Here is an 18984-nt window from a genome sequence, read left to right as displayed (position 1 = left end):
AGAAGCCGGTTTCCCCACCCACAGAGCAGGTGTGACCTGAATGACATTATTTTGGGTACCTTACATTTATCTTATCGACACTGTCTTAACAGCCTGACAGAAGAAAAAAGATAACCAATACTACTTATTCAAAATATACAGTTTCACAGCTTGCATTGACAACAAAATGCTTGTGCCTAACAGTTTGTGAAGACACACTGCAGTCCTTTTCAAGTCCCATTACTGTTGCACCACCCCACTAGGGGCTATTAAATGCAAACCTAGTTCTGTGATCAATTTTTCGGAAGACAAATTGGTACAAGCCACTCAAAAATAAACCTCCACTTTCCAGTTATAAACCTCACTGAGGAGACCCTACACACACCCAAACATAACTTTCCAGACCTGGAGTATTCCGTTGTCCATCCACTTCATTTGCCCGGTAGCCCAATACCCGGACCCACACACTCTTTATCCTACCTTGCTGCATGAAATGAGTCCATCTCACCATATCTTATCCTTTTAGAATTGTGTTCGTGTTTTTACTTTTTGATTTTCCCCAACGTTATTCCGCCATATCGGAATTCTCAAACATTGCTGGTGAGGTCGACCTCCTAGGACTTTTCCTTCTGGATTGTACCCATTTCAGATATTCTTGCGCTGCTTTCAGGGTCTGAAATATCTTTATCTTGACCTCCATCGTGATTCTCAGCTGTGCAGGGTAAAGCATCGCATATGGGATTTCCATTTCTTACAGTTTCTTCTTGACAGAAGTGTACTCTCTGCGGGTCAATTTGTACTGAGATTGTAAAATTCGGGAAAAAAAAGACACAGCGTTTCCCTGATAGTTTGTGTTAGTTCGTGTTCTCTTCCTCGCTAATCACATTACTGAGTCCCGATCACAATAATTTAAGAGCTTCTCAATAATGGGTCGAGGTGGGACACCTGGAGGTGGTTTGGGGGCCAAAGATCGATGCGCTCATTCGACAATTAATACCTGTGATAGCTGCTCAGCCCCGAACAAGTTCTTGGGGCAAGAAAACAAAAGACCCACAATTGATGGACGGAATGCAGAACCAATCAAAACATTCACCCCCAGTCAAGAGATCTGGGTTAAATCCATCTTTCTTTTGCTCACCATGCCACCCCAGTTTAGACCTGGCCATCAATTGTGTATCTTTTGCTTTCTTGCCCTTAGTGCGCCAGGTATGCCCAGACGTGGCTCCTGGGCTCACTGTGCCACTGGAATCAAGCTATCCTGGCTGAAGAGGGGTGAAACCCTGAAACCGGTCCTAGGATGCTTGTTTCCGGTCCAGGGAGGACCTGGCTTGGCAGTTCGAGCTGGACTATTCCCATGAGGCACAGGGTCAAGACTGATTTGCATACGGCCAGGTCTAAACTGGGGTTGCATGGTGAGCAAAAGAATAATGGATTTAACCCAGATCTCTTGACTGGAGTGAATGTTTTGATTTGTTCTGCATTCAGTCCATCAATTGTGTGTCTTTTGCTTTCCGAACAAGTCCTTGAGCATTCCCACTACATAGTCCTTGAGACGACCTGTGTTTGTGCTCTCAGGGAAACCCTTTATACATAGGTTATAGCGCAGAGAGCGCGCTTCCAAGTCTTCATTCTTCGCCCTTATGATTTCTAATACTTTCTCCAGGTCACAGTATTTATACATCGTCGCATGCGACTCGTCGTCAACAGCTGAGGTACGCTGTTCTGCAGCAGTTAGGCGATCACCCTGCTTGTCTAATTTGGCGGCCATGTTGTCCATCCTAAGCGTCAGGGTATCAATCTTCCCATCTATGGCCTGGAGACTTTGCTGCATTGCCAGCACGGTGGCCTTCAACGTGGAAGTACTTGACTGACCAGCCTCCAGCTCGGTGTCGGAGTGAGCCCCTGCCGGTCTCGACGAACGACGCAACTCGACTAAAAGGATAAGTTGGTCTACTGCTTGTCGGTTTTTCCCATCGTGTGCCTTTCCTAGCTTGCTCCAGATGATTGGCAGACCCAAATTCCCAGCTGGGCCCTTCGGCTTCAGGCGTCTACGCGGGCTAACCACTCTCACTGCCATCACCTTCCCCTCGCGGCCCACCGTACACAGCGTTGAAGTTCAGGTTTGAGACAGTAGCAGCATTTCTACCCACTGGTGTGCAATTTAATGAAAAACGATGCCCAGTGGTGCTGTATGGGCTGTTCGTGTCTATCGGGCCCTGAGAGTTATTGAACTCCTGTACCCGAACCACCACGTGTCCCCTGCTCCGTCACACATGGCTCTTCTATACTGTTGGCAATCAGATATCCTGATGGGTTCCACACAACTGCTCTCTTCCGTGGCTCCACACATCAGTTGCCGTGTGCACACCTCACATACATTGGGTGCAATCTCGCTATTGCAGGATCTCACCCACGGGCTCTGCCAAAGCCGTTCTCCACTTGATCCAAGGAACGGCCAGCTCGGGAAGGTGGGGGCGCTCACTCTCCGCACACCCTCCGATTGCTGAAAACTCCATTACCGGCGTGCCACTATTGCCTCAGCCCATTTATTTGTTGACAGCGCAGCAATGGCCATTGGGCGCCGCGCGTCTTTCCCGCTTGTTCTCAGCCACCGTATCTTTTCCGATTCACCGATCACAGCATAGTTCGTATCCCCAGGAGACTATCACGGTCCTTCCTCTTGCGTTCTTACTTACGGGAATAAGACGAATGGCCTCCGCTGCCTTTACTGTGCCTCCTCTCATCCATATCGCATATCCCGCGCCGCCATCCGGTTTCTGTGCAGGCTGCAGCTCCACGACCCCAGATCCATTAACTAGGTGTCTGGGTTGATTTATACTGTAGAGATTATCTCATGCGGTGTTGCTTGTTTTCATCAGCAGATTTCTACATTTTAACCCTGCCGAGGTCCACCCAATCTGCTGATAATTGTCAGATTATGCCTCCCGGGCCGGCAGAGCTGCACTACAGTGCGCCCATCTTGCCGCGGGCTCACTACCATCCCCTGAGCCATGATTGAAAGGATCTCAGAGTCTGGCATGGAGAGTGTCCAATGTGGTCAAATCTCAGCCTCATACTTGTTACAGAGAGCTGGTAAATAAAGTGTTAGCAGGACAAAGGTATTTACATTTCTGTGGGATATAATTAACAATGTGATGAGATTGAAATTTTATATGGTTTTATGAACTTTTGATTCCAAATAAATGTTGTTGAAGATTGAAAAAAGATATCATAGGTGAATTATACATATACTACATACCACACTAATAAAAGCCAGTACCATCACATCTCTGTCCACATGCAAAAAGCATGCATTTCTGGATAGAGACAGTAATTTAAAGCTACCTGTCCATGAGCAGCTCAAACGGAAAAAATGCTCAAAGGTTAATAACAGTGGTGTATATACTAGATTTTTCATACTGTGGTTACAAAAATCCCATTGATGCGAACGAAGGAGAAATTGGCAAACAGAACTGTACGCGGCGTTGTTATCAACGTATATATTCACTCAAACGGTGATCAGTGTGACCAAATATTTTTTACCATACTTCTGTAGGAACTCTTCTTGCTGACAGACTTGCTATTCAGAGATGTTCTGAAGAATACAGTCCTCGGTCAGTGGATGTGTGCTAGATGGTGAAGAATTGGATTGGGAGATGGCTCTGCTATGGATCAGGAGTGTGACTCAGAATGTTGTGAGGGGTGGATCAGAAACACGAGCATCCACAGAGCACCTTGATGTACACCAACAAATTTCTCTTTAGGAAACCTCTCCTTTCCAAAATTGCATCGTTGCTATTGACTGGTACCTTATATTTTATTTATAGCTTTCTATAAAGCACTAAAACCACAAGTTGCCATCTCAGATGTGTGAGGGGGAAGCTAGTCAAATTAGAGGATTAATAGAACATTTCTTCACCAAATGTATCCTAGATCGAAATAGAACAGAAATAATGTGTTCATGTGAAATTTAAAATGTCCCCAACAGTGGTAAATCCTACAAGGTGGAAGGCCTGTAAATAAACACTGTGTCTTACTTCTAACCAGATGTAAATGAGAAAAATCGCCCAGGAATAAATTTGGATGCTTAGGTTTCGGCTGAACTTCAGGACGCCTTTCCATTCACAATGACTGCGAAGGTTGCGCCACAGGGAGTATATAGAGATCTACCTCCACATATTTTAAGCTTATGTAGGTAAAAGGTTCAGAGATTTAGAGAGGACGATTTTAGGTGCCTGGGTGAGTGGTAGGGCTGAAAAAGTCACCTCTTGTGAATATCAGCATTCGTGCTTTCAAAACACAAAAGAAACGGATTCTGCATAATTATGGGGCATTTTACAACTTCGAAACTTTTTTTTTTCACAATACTCCTCACCTCTCCTTACTGAACCCCACTGTGACCACATACATTCCCTCAGAACCGTGATGCTCTCACCTGCAAGGCGGTCCTTGAACAGGATGATGTATTTGCAAACAATGTCATGGTTATTGTCAAACTTCCTCATCAGCAACACAGCATTCTCTATGGAGACCTTGCCATGAAACTTTTCCCGCAATCGCCGGGCACTCTTCTCCAACTGCACAAAAAGAGAACAAACGAGACATCATTTTCAAGGGCATTTGAGACAACTCACAAAAAAAGAAAGAAAAGGTTCCTTTATTTTTGTTTATTCACTCCCCTGCCCCCATCCCCAAAGAAACTGGTGTCATTTTGAATGGGAATTCAGAGATAAATGTACATAAAGCGACAACCCATATCCGCCTCCCTTCCTTTAACATCACCACTTATCGCTTAAACCCTATTTTATCTAATTTATTATCAATTGTTACCCTTGTGCCTGCTCCACGATTCGTACTTACCTGCACCACTCTTTATTGCTTTGCTACATTACTCGAAGTAATTAGAATATTATTTGGGGGTGGGTGACTTATCTACCTCCAGGAATAATTACAACCCTTGACAGGGTGAATCCTCCAAGTCACTAAATGAGCCGGAGCTCCGGCTAGGGTTCAGGTAAACTGTGTCCTTTCAGACGCCTTCCCCATCAGCAGGGGGACACGTCAATGCTGCCCCCTATTCCCCCTCCTCTTCGCCCTGGCTATCGAACCCTTGGCTCGCCTTGTCAGATGCGACGCTCTGATACGTGGTTGGCAATGGAGGATACCCATGAGGACCACATTGCGCTTAACGCCAATAGCGTCCTACTCTTTCTGTTGGACCCGACAACAAGTCATCGGTGTCTTCAGGTGCTTCGTCTCTTTGGTGAGGCGTAAGGGTTGCAGGGCAATTCTGCCAAATCCATTCTAGTACCATTGGCTCCCTCCCGTGACTGTATTGCATGGCAATCTACCATCCCAATCAGACTCCTCAGCTTCCGGTATTTAGTAATATGGATGGCATTCCATCCAGAGCTTACATGGTCCCTGAATCTTAACCCTTCTGATGTAGAGAGCAAAAGACATACTCTGCAAATGGAAAATGCTTCAGCTCAACCCAATAGGCAGAATAGCCTTATATTAAAACGATGATCCTGACCCGATTTCTCTATGTCTTCCAGAACCTACCACGTTGCCTACCATGCCATTGGTTTGTAAATTTGGACAAACTAGTCACCTCGTTCCTTTGGAGTGGCTCTAGGCCCCGCTTAGCCCTTGCACACTGTTTAGCGCACGGCCTACGATGGCGGTCTAGGGATGACCAATATCTACTATTTCTTAGCAACTCAACTCCTAGTAATCAATGACTGGTTTTTGGGGAGGTTGGTCAGACCAGACATATCAGTTGGAGAAGACCTCATTGGGGTTTTCCCAGATTCAGGCAGTGCCAATGGTTCCCTGATCCCAAACACTATCCCCGTGGTGACCCGAGTGGTTTCCCTTGCGTGGAGATCCGCGTTGCGACAGACGCACTGGGCCACTAAACTGACATTACAGACCACTCTATGGTATGACACCTGGCTGACGGGGGTGGCCCTGCTGTAGGGCTTCCGGAGGTGGGACCTCATCGGCATAACACAGCTGGCCGATATCTGGTCTGGGACCCACATATGTGCCTTCCAAGAACTGCAAGAAACCTACACACTTAACTCAACTCAATTTCATAAATACTTGCAGCTTAAGCATGAGCTCGCTACCCATATTCCCAGTGGCACCTCTGTCCCGGAGTTCAGCCCACTGGAGGCCAAAGTAATGATGGGAGCGATGGGGAAGGGTGCGGTCTCTCAGATTTACTGCAGACTCATTATTAATGCATCTCCTACCCTAGAGCATCTTCTATTAAACTGGGAGCGATGGATGGTTCCTATGGAAGATGATTGCCGGGGTGCCCTTATACCCCCCACCAAGCCACCCGAGTCATAACTATCAACTCTAGACTGAGAATAATTCAAGTGTACAACCTGCACAGTGCTTATCTCACCCCGAGCCAGATTACATTGCACCAGTCACCTTGAAAGCCCGGCATGCCCCTCTGTGCAGAGACCCCATGGGCTATCATATGGTGTGGTCATGTACAGTAATAAGCAAGAATTGATTGGCCATAGTTGCAGAACTTGCCAAGGAGCTGGCGTGGGCAGTCCCACACACCCCTTTGGTCCTGCTCCTAGGGATTCTGGAGGCTCACAGGCAGATAAGGCATTCTTGGGCACAGCTACCATGGTGGCACAGAGAGACGTAGCTACTTAATGGAAACAGCCGCCACCCCCCACCGTGGCACTATAGCGAAGAGGACTGGATTGGTGAGGCATGCAAGATAAACCTGTATAAGAAGAGGCTGTCCGGGGAAGCATGAACGAGTATGGGGGGAAGGAGTTGGGTCAATTACAGTGAGCCAGGTGAGGCTGTGTTGCATGCATGCTTCTAATGGTGATGTGTCTACTATACTCTGCAACACTAATTGTTCATATTTGTATGGCTCATGTCATGTACGAAACAGAGATATCGGTCAATCTAGTGTGTGGATGTACCATTGTCAATAAAATTGAATACAAAAAAAACCTGAGATCACCCCCCCCCCCTGACAGCTATGGCACAGAGTAGAGGTTTAACTTGGGGCAATTTGCAATTAATTTATGCAGTACCAAAACAGTAATAAGTAAAACGCCAAACAATAAAAATGGCAAACTGAATTAGAAAATAAATGAAATTTTATAAACTTAATGACACCAAAATGACAAAAGTCCACTAATGACACCAAAATGACAAAAATCCACTAAGGGGAACTGGAGACACTGCGCAAGGGTCAGCTCTACCAAACAGGTTCGTCCTATTAAAAGACTTTACCTTCTGACTTAGAGACTGATTTAGAGTTAGCAGGGTGGGTTACTCCATCACAAACGGGACGGATATCCAGTCCACTGAATTACAAGTGCATTTTATCCAATGCCCCTTATAATATGGCGGATGGGATAGCTGTCATATTTGTGATGGAGTAACGCTTCTGCCAAACTCCAGGCCCCAGGTCCGATCAAATCAGTCATGCACAGGTTTCTCTATGTAGGCTGCATGCAGCCTACATAGAGAAAATGGCCTCCCCATAGACGCCTGTGGGGTTGGCATCCTAGCCAATCAAAACGCTGCCATTGCAGCGTTGTGAATGGCTTAGGGGAGGAGAGGGATGCTGCCTGCTTCCTGTAAGGCGTTAGGCACAGAGAGGAGACGAAACGTGAGACCGGAGGCAAAAGTAAGTTGAATGTTTTTTTTTTTTAATTAACCCCCCTACCCATGTGACACAGCCCCCCCCCCTCACCCTAAGAGATCAGCCTTATGACCCTTGCTGTCCACTTATTTGTCCTGGGTACAAGATGCAGCAAGTCCCATCCTTCAGGGCTCTTCTCAGGTAACCGGTCCAGTTCACTTCCACTCTCCCACAGGTCCAGAAAGTGTTCTGAAGTGGGTGGCTGGAGGTGCCACATTTTTGCCTAGCACCAGCTTGGGGGGTGGAGGGGGGGGGGGGGGCGCGGAGGTTGGCGGGGAGGGAGGGAGACTTCTGGGCATGCCCTAACCAACTAGGGTATATGTTCCAAGGGCCAACCCAACCTACCTTTTCTATATCTCCTGTTTGCATTATGGCAAACGGGCCCAACATGCCATAGGTCAGTCCATCTTCCGGATGGCAAAATTTTTCGGTCACACTGACTTTGGGCTCAGAGGACTTTTGGTGTGTATGAGGAGTGTCCTCCCACAACTAACATTGGAATCCAATTTGAAGCAGGTACTGTACTCACACCAAACCCAGAGACGGAAGTAAGGTAGGACAAGAGCAGGGTCCTCCAGCAACCAAATAGGAAATAAAAAACAATTGTCTTGGCATCCTGTTCCCTACCTTTCAATTGTGCCTTAAGTGTTACATGTGGTTTAACAGACCTGTCAAGCAGTATTTGACACTGTGCTGTCAAAAGGATGCCCCCAACATATTCTGTAAAGATCAGAGGAGTCATCTCTGCCCATTCAGGTCAGTCTGTTTGGTTTTGGGAGACATTTCATTACTAGGTTGGGGGCTGGCAGAGGATTAGGTTAATTAGACGTCAGGCCGTTCAAGTAGGTAAAGGGTAAGTTTCTAAAAAGTACTTTTAGTTCAAATGTATTAACAATCTATCTTTACCACTGAACCGGGATTTTATTAAGTATTAAAAATAGTTATTTAATAATTTTTCTAGTCGGTCCCTTCCTGAGATACAGTATTAGTATTTAATATTGCTTTCCAGGGTTTCTCTACGCGCCAGCCAGCCTTCCTACAGTGAAAACTGCTTTTTGGGGATTAGCCACTGTATGGAAAGCATGCACTAACTTTATATGTCCTACTTTCAAATACCATGCACCCTGCCTTGTGACCATTGGGGTGACTTAATATTCAAAATAAAGGTTTTTACCTGTCAAAGCGGTTGGTTCAACAAGTCACAGTGCACGTCGCACACTGTTACAGTCAGTCTACAATGGTAGTCATGAAGCCATGTTTGCACTGATACTATAGTGGATGGCCCAACAGGTACAGAACTCCAATAGTGGCATTTAACTTCCTGGCCTTGGGTACAATCTGTACCATATACTAGGGACTTAAAGGCAATTTAAATATGTTAGTACAGAGAATGTCAATTTGACCTTATTTAAAGGGGGGGGGGGGGGGAGCACGGGCACTTTACGACCAGTCAGCAAGGGCAAAGTTCTAAAGCCGGGCAAATTGTAGGGTCCTGCAAAAGGTGAAAAATCCAGGGTGACCATGCAGCAAAAGCTGTTTTTCTACAATAGCCTTGAGATTAATATACCTCGCTGTAACTGACCTGAAAACGTCACGTCACCCGATGAAGAACCATCAGCCAATACATGAACACAGTAACATAAAAGTGAGTTGAAGTAGGACATTGCAATCATAACAGGAAGAGGAGAGTTAATGTCACAGTTGTGCATGACAGTTTTTTCAGAGCAGGTAATTTGTAATTTCTTTGAAATCAGCGAGCTGACTCATGCAAAGGAGGAAAATCTACGGGGCAGAGTGAGTTTTTCAAGAGTGCCTTTATTCTATCTGACAACGACTTTGCTGTATACAGCAGGCCCTGTTCAAGATCTATTAAATCAAATCATTTTTTGGTTTTGATCTCATCACAGATCAACAATATAAAACATTCATAATCAGTATACATTGCTTTAAATACATAGCTGGCTTAATTTATTCCTCCTGATAATACAATGATAAAATGCTTAAAAAAAGAGCAGATTCCTTTACTCTTAATAAATATCTTGCAACTGTTTGCACTTTCAATCTACTACTACCCTCCTGGCAGGACACCGGCATTGTTGAAGCTGCTCTTAAAAAGTAAGACACCCAGACTAAGTTATGATTGCGATATTGTGCACTGCTCTCAGTTCATTACAGGCCCTTTGCCGATAATCTTGAATACAAGACTTATCAATTCAATGATAACTTTATTTCGGCCAGTTTGATCATAAAAGCACATATAAAATAGCATACAATTTGTTTACTTTAAGATCAAAATTGAGAAAAAAAACAGGTACATACAGTTTTGGAGTGTAAATAAGACATACCCAGGTATGGCCTAGAACAATAAAAAAAAATACAGTACAATCTGTGGTAGCAGCTAAATGGGTGGGGGTTCTATTCATTTAAATCGCTGTAACAATCAGAATAGAAAGCAGTAGATCAGAGCTTTATCTCCTCCAGTGAAAACTTATCAACAAATACTTGAGATTTAAAATGGATCACAGCGTTAGGCGCCGTATCATCATGTTAGGTTTAGGCATTTTGCCATTAAATGCCTACATTAACAAGCATTTGCAATGCAATAGGTCTCGCATTTACGGGAGTTTGAGCTATTGGCATTGTAAATCACAATGCCTTTTATTTATGTTTTGGTTTTTAAAACATACAAATAAAAGGCATTGTCATTTACAATGCCAATAGCTTCCTCGCGTAAATGCGAGACCTGCTGCATTTTCAATGCTTGTTAGATGAGCTTCAAAAACTTTTGAATGGAAGCATTAACAGAAAACCTCTCATAACTGTACCAACTAATAGGTCCTTTTTCTCACCAGGCACATGGCATGCATGATTAGAAGCTGTGTAGAAATAGCGCTTCGCGGTACTGTGGTAAACACTAATGTACTGGAATCTTTATTTGAATCCCTTTCGGAGCAGTCAGTAAAAGTGGCAAATATAATTGAAAAATTGAGCAGTTAACATGCACCTTTTGGTTTCACTTTTCCAAAATTATCCTACATAAAATCCTACTGAGCAATGTGCTGGGGGTTACTCACTTGGTGCACATGGGGTCTAAGTTTATACTTTTTGACAGGGCTGTTTTAAATTACCAGTCCGGCCCTGAACGTGTTCCAGAGTCGAGTCAATGACAAAGAAGTGGTCCAAATGCTACGTTCAGAAGGGGGAGGGTGTGGCTTAACGGCCAGTGCAGCCGACTTGGGCGCTGAGAGATCCAGGTTTAAGTCTCGTCGTGTGCTCAACATCCTGTGATTCTGGGCAAATCACTTCCCCCTGCCTACGGACAGCGCCTACAGACCCTCACGTGTTATTAGCGGCGCTATACAATCCAAGTATATTATAGTATATTTATTAAGAAGAGAAAGAGGCAGCCAAAAGACGAGGATCAAATGTCCAAGCAAAATGGAGAAAGTGGCCTAGAAGGAGACTAGATAAGAGGGGGGGAGGGGGGGGGGGGGGGGGCAGGGACGAGTGGCCCGAACGCTACTCTTAAAAGCTGATGAAACACAACTAGTAGAAATGGACAAAGTATTGAGGAACTATATGCAGCCGTTCCAGGCGTTCTGAATTTCCGGTACCGACGGGAATCTCTGTACGCAATTACGAGTTTGCAGACCAAGAATTGCCTGGCATAATTCTGCATGGAAAGCTGCATGTTTAAAGCTACAGATTACATTTTTTATGAAACTGCACTACAGCAACAGCACCGGCCCTGATATAATATTAATGGCCGCCGAGCAGCACGGTAGCAGCAGAAAGCCTTTTAGGCTCTTACGCAACACGTAGCTAAATTAATTATTTGCAGGGAAAGGATCCCATACCCCCGGCAGCCTCCGAGGGATCAGTGAGAGCCGGACTGCGGAGACGCTCATTAGCGACCCTCAAATGTCAGACACCGGGAGGAAAGAAGAGGCCAGACAGGGAAGGAGACACAGCGACACAGAAATCTGGAAGGGAGGAGGCGCGAGAAAGACAGCGAGGTAGAATGATGGAAGAGGTGGCGACGGAGCGGGCACAAAGAGGTGAGAGGGTGCGAGGTAGACGGGGACTGCAGGTTAGACAGGGACAGCGAGGTACAATGATGGATGAGGTGGCGATGCGAGAAAGGGAGCGGGCACAAAGAGGGGAGCGGGCGCGAGGTAGATGGGGACCACAGGTTAGAGATAGGAAATGAAGGAAGGCTCGTGGGAGAGAGCAGGATAGAATGGGGAGAGCGGGAGAGACAAAGAGCAGTAAATTCAGACATAAGCGAAGAGAGAGAGAGAGAGCAGTAAATACAGACATAAGCGAAGAGAGAGAGAGCAGTAAATACAGACATAAGCGAAAGGGAATGGGGTCGTAAGAGAGACAGAGGCCTAGGAAAAGGAGGGGAGCCAGGTAGAGAACAAATGCGTATTACGAAGAAAACAAGACAAGCCCGGCTTCTAAAGTGCTCCGGACGCGAGCGAGCGCCCGCCGCGCGAAAGCAAATTTGTCACGGCGAGACGCGGCGGAGCGTGGCGCGCGTGGTTGGTTGGGGCGGGGGAGCGGACCCTTTGAAGTATGATGCCGAGGGCGCCAGTGGGCTGAAGCGCTTCCCCAAACGGATTGCATGGCGGCACGATGCACGTGATTGTGCGCATGCTCGTCATGCAATACACTTTTGGAAGCACTTTGAAATGCCCCTCTTACTAGAGTCTCGCATAGCGATTGCGTAAACGCAATAGCTAGGCGAGACCTAAAAACTGGAGAGATATAAGTGACAAGTCAGGATCTTGTGATCTATGCAGGGGAGGCGTCCGCGATATTGTGCACGTCCTATACGTCTGCCCCAGTGAACCTGTGGTAGAAGCAAGAAGCTTTGTGTCTTAAATATAATATATTCAGAATAAATTACTTGATTGGTTTAGTAAAGACACCTCCTGGTAAATGTGTGTGCTATAAGCTGTATACATTTTTTAAAATGCTTTTATCATTGTATTAATAGAAGGAATATATTGAGCCTGCTATGTTTAGAAAAAAGATTATAATCATTATGAATGCTTTATATTGTTGATCTCCGATGAGGCCTAAAGCAATAAAACTGATATGATTTTGATCAAGATCTATTAAATAACATTTATGGTGTGCAAGTCGAGTGCCCAGACAACCTTATTTCTCAAAATCAGAGAACATATCCAGTTGCTTGGGAATGTATTCAGTTGTCATTATTGACCAAATGCAAATTAAAATGCTCCTCAGCACTCAAAATGCTTTCTGGCACAAGGGCCTATGTTATCTCAGCACACCATTTCAAAGACCCACCCATGGGTCTTCGATCCACTCAGGTCAATCTCCTCCTGAACATTCCCATTACCAAGTAATCCAAGACCAGGCCGAAAGACACTGAAGACCACCACTTTGCTTTAAAAGACAATCACCGCCTGCTCAATCCTCTAATCTGTCCCTGCCACCATAATTTTACTATTATACCCCAATTCACAAGCCAATCATTTCACGGATGCCTCAATCTTCTGCATTTATCTTTTCACATTTGCTGCGCTTTAAAGACAGAGGTCAAATGTCAGGCTATGCGTTCTGACAAATTGCTGATTATGATTTTAACATGGAGACTAGTGTTTAAAAAGGCCTCTCACTTTGCCGCTGGAGAAAGGAAAGGAAAGTGAATTATGGGACATCCTTGCTGGGGTACAGGGTGTGTGAAAGGAAAAGCTGTAGGATGTCATTTTTTCATAACACACAACAAAATGTAAATACCTGTAAATGAACTGCACACATTCAGCAGTTAGGAAAGCATTATTGAAGCAATTTTTTTTTTAATTTTAAAGTACAATAGAAATGAAGATAGTAATAAGATCAGAACAAATCAAGGCACTTTACTTGGTAATGCACAAATAATTAGTATTCACTGAAGCCGGATTTCTACACATTATCATTTGTGTGAAATAGAATTTTATCAGTAAAACTGTAAGCCTGTGCAAATTTAAGGGCTGATTACGACAGCTGTAGGTCGGACCGTGGCCCACTTTTGTAGTGGTCAGGAGACCGCCCGACAAGCAGGTGGCGGTACGACCACCGCATTACGATACAACCGCTGTGCTGGCGGTTGGAAAGTGCTCCTTATTAAGGCAGCACAAGGAGCACCTCCTGCATGTCCATGGCCCGTGTGACATACATCATGTTGTGCACGGCACATGCTGCATGGAGGTGAGTGGGGACAAACTTGTCTTGGGGGCCCAAATATCTGTTTCCGACAGCCTTTTCATGGCATTCTTCCTGCCATGAAAAGGCTGTCGGAAACAGATATCATAATACAGAAGGTGGTGCCTGCCTCGGCACCACCCGCCATTCAGGGATACGAATCCAACCGCTACCCGGACGGGATCACAGATCCTGTCAGAGGCAGCGGTCTCTCCTCCTACCACAGTGGGTCCAACCGCCGTAATTGTAATCCTAAAAGTCCATCTCAATGGAAAGTGTGCTGTCTATAAATGACAACGTACTACCACATGATGCTTGAGTTAAATTGGAAAACTGTCTGCCTCATGCCCATTAAAGCTGGGTAGGTCGCCAAAGTTTGACATTCTAAAAAGTGGGTTGTTGTTCTAAAAAGTATGGAAAACACTGCTCTGAACAATATACAACCTTAACGGATACAGCGTGGCAATTAAAAATCCATTGTCATATATACAACCAGGTCCTTATTCACAGAGAGAGAACAGAAAGCTTTTCATGTGGCAGTATTTGGTTTGCAACTCTGCCTTATATTGCAAAGGTCAGTTACACCTTTTATATAGCCTATTTAATGCTACTATATTGGTCAACAATCGACTTGGAAATCCAAACAGATTTTATAAAAACCAAAAACCTTAATCTTCAATTTAAAAAGGGCAAGAATGCCCCAAATGGGGAAAGAAGAACCACATTTAAAAAACTATCCTCAGTTACCCAAGTTCAACTGACCTGTCCAGGTTAAAAATAATATGACTCTGGGAAAAATCTTGCTTTAGATTTTGGATCTCTCTGCTGCGAGGAAGACTAGTCTAAGATCAATGACTGCACTGCTTTGAAGAAAGGGAAGGTCATGCAATCAGACTGGCTCAAAGACAAAGTCAACACCCAGGATTGCAACATAGTGGTAAGAAGCTAAAAATAACTCAGCTTAATTGCACTGTGTACAGATGTCATAATATACACACACTATGATTTTGCAACACCATTCGCAGCAGCAAACCCTTTGATGACCTAACTCATAAAAAACATGCAACAATAGAAGAGTGAAAGGAAGGCGACTGAGATCTAAAAAAAAACACCTGAAGGCACGCTAGTGACCACTGGCAAGTTGATGCAAGCTTCTAATTGGACACAAAGTAAACGTTTGTTTTACATTAATTATGTTTGAAGTACACCGTTTTGAGGAAATTAAAGATTAAAATGTGTTTTATAAACTAGTGCTCCAAAACGAAGTGGTGTACTTTGGATAAAAATGTGGGATCGGATACAATTTGAGATAAAAATGCATTTGCTACTTTCATTCAATAACTTAGCCAGTTAGCGTCTAAGAGTAAAAAACGGAATTATTGGATATCGGTATGAATTGTCTACAAAAAATTAGATTAGCCCAAGATGTATTTGATTAATGTTGCTAGCTTTTGAGCATGAGGAGCTGTCTAAAAATGAAACAAGCTAATTATTTTGTTGACAAGTTTTATAACATGTTAAGTTTCTGTTATCCTAAACTGAAAAAGGGTTTGCTATTCTGACTCGTTTTCTTCTTCTTTGGCCTTCATCACTTTTAGACATCTAACTCCGCTTCAGTCATACTACAAAACAGCAGCTAAATCAAAACCCGCCTTCCCTATTATATATGATCACAAAGAAAACATCTCAGATATCTAATTGGATATTCATACTTTGTCATTTATTGTACAAATGTATAATACAATATAGATAATGAATTCATATAATATTCATAACATCATAAATAATACAAATTTGCTCATTTTTTATTTTCTCTTAAGTTTCTTACCCGGCCATCAACACTCAGACCAAATATACTCCCCTCAACCAGCACGTAAAACCAAGAACCACCTCATTAAGTATATATTTCAAATGACGGTGTTCAACAAAACCTTGCCACTTTTATGGCACTGTGTTCCTCTATTGGCTGGGGAATCTTTATCCAGTGATGTGACGTTTTCAGGTCAGTTACAGCGAGATATATTAATCTCAAGGTAATGTAGGAAAGCCGCCTTTGCTGCATGGTCACCCTGGATTTTTCACCATTTGCAGGACCCTACAATTTGGCTGGCTTTCAAATTCTGTGCACTTTGCCCTTGCTTACCAGTCATTAAGCGCCTGTTCTCCCCCCTCTAAACAAGGTTAAATTGGCATACTCTGTACTAGCATATTTAACTTGCCTTTAAGTCCCTAGTATATGGTACAGAATGTACCTAAGGTGTGGAAGTTAAATGCCTCTATTAGAGTTCTACAGTGGCAGTGCAGAAATGGCTTCATGACTACCCTTGTAGACTGACTTCAACAGTGTGAAACATGCACTGTGACCGTCTGAAGCAAACCTCTTTTGACATGTAAAAACCTTCATTTTGAATATTATTAAGTCACCCCTATGGTCACCTTGAACCCCACAAAGCAGGGTGCATGGTATTTGAAAGCAGGACATATAGAGATTTAAAGTTAGCGCATGCTTACCTTACAGTGGCTAACCCCCAAAAAGTTGTTTTTACTGTAGGAAGGCTGGCTGGCGCATACAGAAACCCTGGAAAGCAATATTAAATACTAATAATGTACCTCAAGCAGCGTGAAACTAGAATTTTCTTTTTAATGCTTAATAAAAACCCAATTCAATGGTAAGGTTGGATTGTTAATACATTTTAACTAAAAGTAATTTTTAGAAAGTTACCCTTTACCTACCTGAATGGCCAGAAGTCTAATTAACCTAATCCTCTGCCAGCTCTCAGCCTATGTTGAGCCTGTAACAGTTGTGAAATGTCTCCTGGGACCAATCAGGCTGATCTGAAGGGGCAGAGATGACTCCTCTGAACTCTAAAGAATATGTTGGTGCCTCCTATTGAGAGCACAGTGTCAAATACTGCTTGACAGGTCTGTTGAGCCTCATATAACACTTAGAGCATAATTGAAAGGTAGGGTACATTATGCCAAGACAATTGTTTTTCTTCCCCGCCTAGTTGCTGAACAACCCTGCTTTTGTCCTACCATACTTCTGTCTCTGGGTTTGTTGTGAGTACAGTACCTGCTTCAAACTGGATTCCAATGTGAGATGTGGGAGGACACACCCCGCGCATACCAACAGTCCTCAATGCTCAAATTCAGTGTGGCTGAAAAATGTTGCCATCTTGAAGACACTCTGACCCATGGCATAGTGGGCCTGTTTGCCATAAGGCAAACAGGAGCTATGAAAAAGGTAGGTAGGGATGGCCCTTGGAACTTTTCTGCTAGTTGGTTAGGGCATGCCCAGGAGTCTTCTGCCGACCCCCACTTCCCCAGCTGGTACTAGACAAAAATGTGGCACCTCCAGCCACCCACTACAGAACACTTTCTGGACCTGTGGGAGATTGGAGGAGAACTGGACCTGCTGTCTGTGACCGGAGAAGAGCCCTGAAGGATGGGACTTGCTCCCTCTTGGACCCAGGACAAAGAAGTGGACAGCAGGGGTCATAAGGCTGCTCTCCCATGTGGCTACTAGGAAACAACAAGCTGCAAGAGGCCTTTTCCTGGAAGTACCCAGCTGACCAGTGGCAACTTGAGAAATGGCGAAAGAAACATATGGGAGGTTGGCATTAAGGCGGCATAGCCAGATTTGAGTCGAGTGTCACCAGAGTGAGAGTGAAATAGCACGTGATATTTCAACCATGGCTCCTTTGATTCAAATAAAGCAATAAAGGTAACTAGTTTCTGTTCAGAATCGGTGGTTAAGACTGCTTAGTCCTTTTGACCATTGGACTCCCAAGAATCAACCAGGAGACAGTGAAGAGATTTTAGGGCTGTGATTACACAAAAATGCAGACACATACTACATGACTAATTCTTTGGTGTTTTCCATCAAGTGATGGGTCATTCTTTGGGAGGCCACTATAAACTACATTACAGGCCAGTCACTTTCAAAGTTAAGTGACAAATTAAACAGGACCTTAATGTACAAACCTGCACACAAGAATGACAGGCTAGACCAGCTTGTACAATTTATCTATGATTAGACTGGGAAGTGATGTCAGGCTAAGTAAGCTGACTTCAAAATCTGGAAAATGACTTGCATGCAATGGTGTTTATTATTTAAAGAATTTAGGGGATACGAGTCTCGGTAAGAAATACTTGCAAATCCGTTGGACTTTATAAAATCCAAGTAAACAAAACTCACATAACAAATTGGCCTTTTGTTAGGGGACCAAGAGATAGCATACAAAGATGGAAACCATGGTTTACAACTAACCTGAAACAAAAACATGTAGAACAATGTTACATCTGCCAGGGATAATATACAATATCAATGAATTGCAGAAAATGTACAAAACAAAGGTCTGGGCAACCAGAGAAAGTTTTTACCTTAAGAGACAGGCAGATATTCTCACTTGGGCACAGAACCAGGAATAAAAAAAGGTTCAGGGAACTTATCAAGTAAGACAAGAAATTAAGCAAACATGATTAGTAACACCATACAGGCAAATGTATTGGATGTTCGACATTTCTATATTATATGTTTTCCAGATTGGAACAAACCCAAATCTCTCACTCTTTCATGTTGTCCGAAGAGTTGCATCTGAATACATTAAATCGGGCAAACTCCTTCAGAGTTCCTGACCTGAATGGGATTCCTAATGAGAGCACAATGCCCATTGGGCTACAAGAGCTTCAGCCCTCATCCACCCAGTCATCCCTACTCATATGACATAGCTGCAGCTTCGTGGGTGCTTGTCTCAGGGAAAGCTTGGGAATAGCATGGTTTTAAATGTGGGAGCTTGAGCCAAGATTTAATTCTCTTAAAAGAGACAGTGCTATAAAATGTTTTCACAGGAGGGGTAGCTATCACCTGTTATTGACAATATCGTAGGACAGACCGCATGGTGGGGGTTTGTCGCTGTGCAGGGCAATATGTTTTTAGCCATCACTATTTCAAATGAGAGATAACAATTGTCTGGAATGAGAGTGATCTCTGCCCTCTCCCCATCTTGACTGAGTCCCTTAGAATGCTTCCAAGCACAAAAGGCAGAAAATTACAAATTGTATTGCATACAACTTCATTTATGTATAGCGCT

The 18984-nt window shown here is 44.0% G+C and overlaps 1 protein-coding gene across 1 annotated transcript in view; it reads right to left on the bottom strand.

Moving 5' to 3' along the window:
• Window positions 1-18984, bottom strand: part of SHFL (shiftless antiviral inhibitor of ribosomal frameshifting) — a 171602-nt gene that overhangs the window by 128549 nt on the left and 24069 nt on the right. Inside the window, exon 2 of the mRNA XM_085600742.1 lies at window positions 4415-4556. Within this exon, the coding sequence (XP_085456868.1) occupies window positions 4415-4556 (142 nt within the window). The remainder of the gene's footprint in view (window positions 1-4414; window positions 4557-18984) is intronic.

Source organism: Triturus cristatus, chromosome 4_2 (genome assembly GCF_964204655.1).
Source record: "Triturus cristatus chromosome 4_2, aTriCri1.1, whole genome shotgun sequence".
Lineage (NCBI taxonomy): Eukaryota > Metazoa > Chordata > Amphibia > Caudata > Salamandridae > Triturus > Triturus cristatus.
The sequence above is the reverse complement of the archived record's forward strand: the minus strand, read 5'-3'. Positions and strand labels throughout refer to the sequence as shown.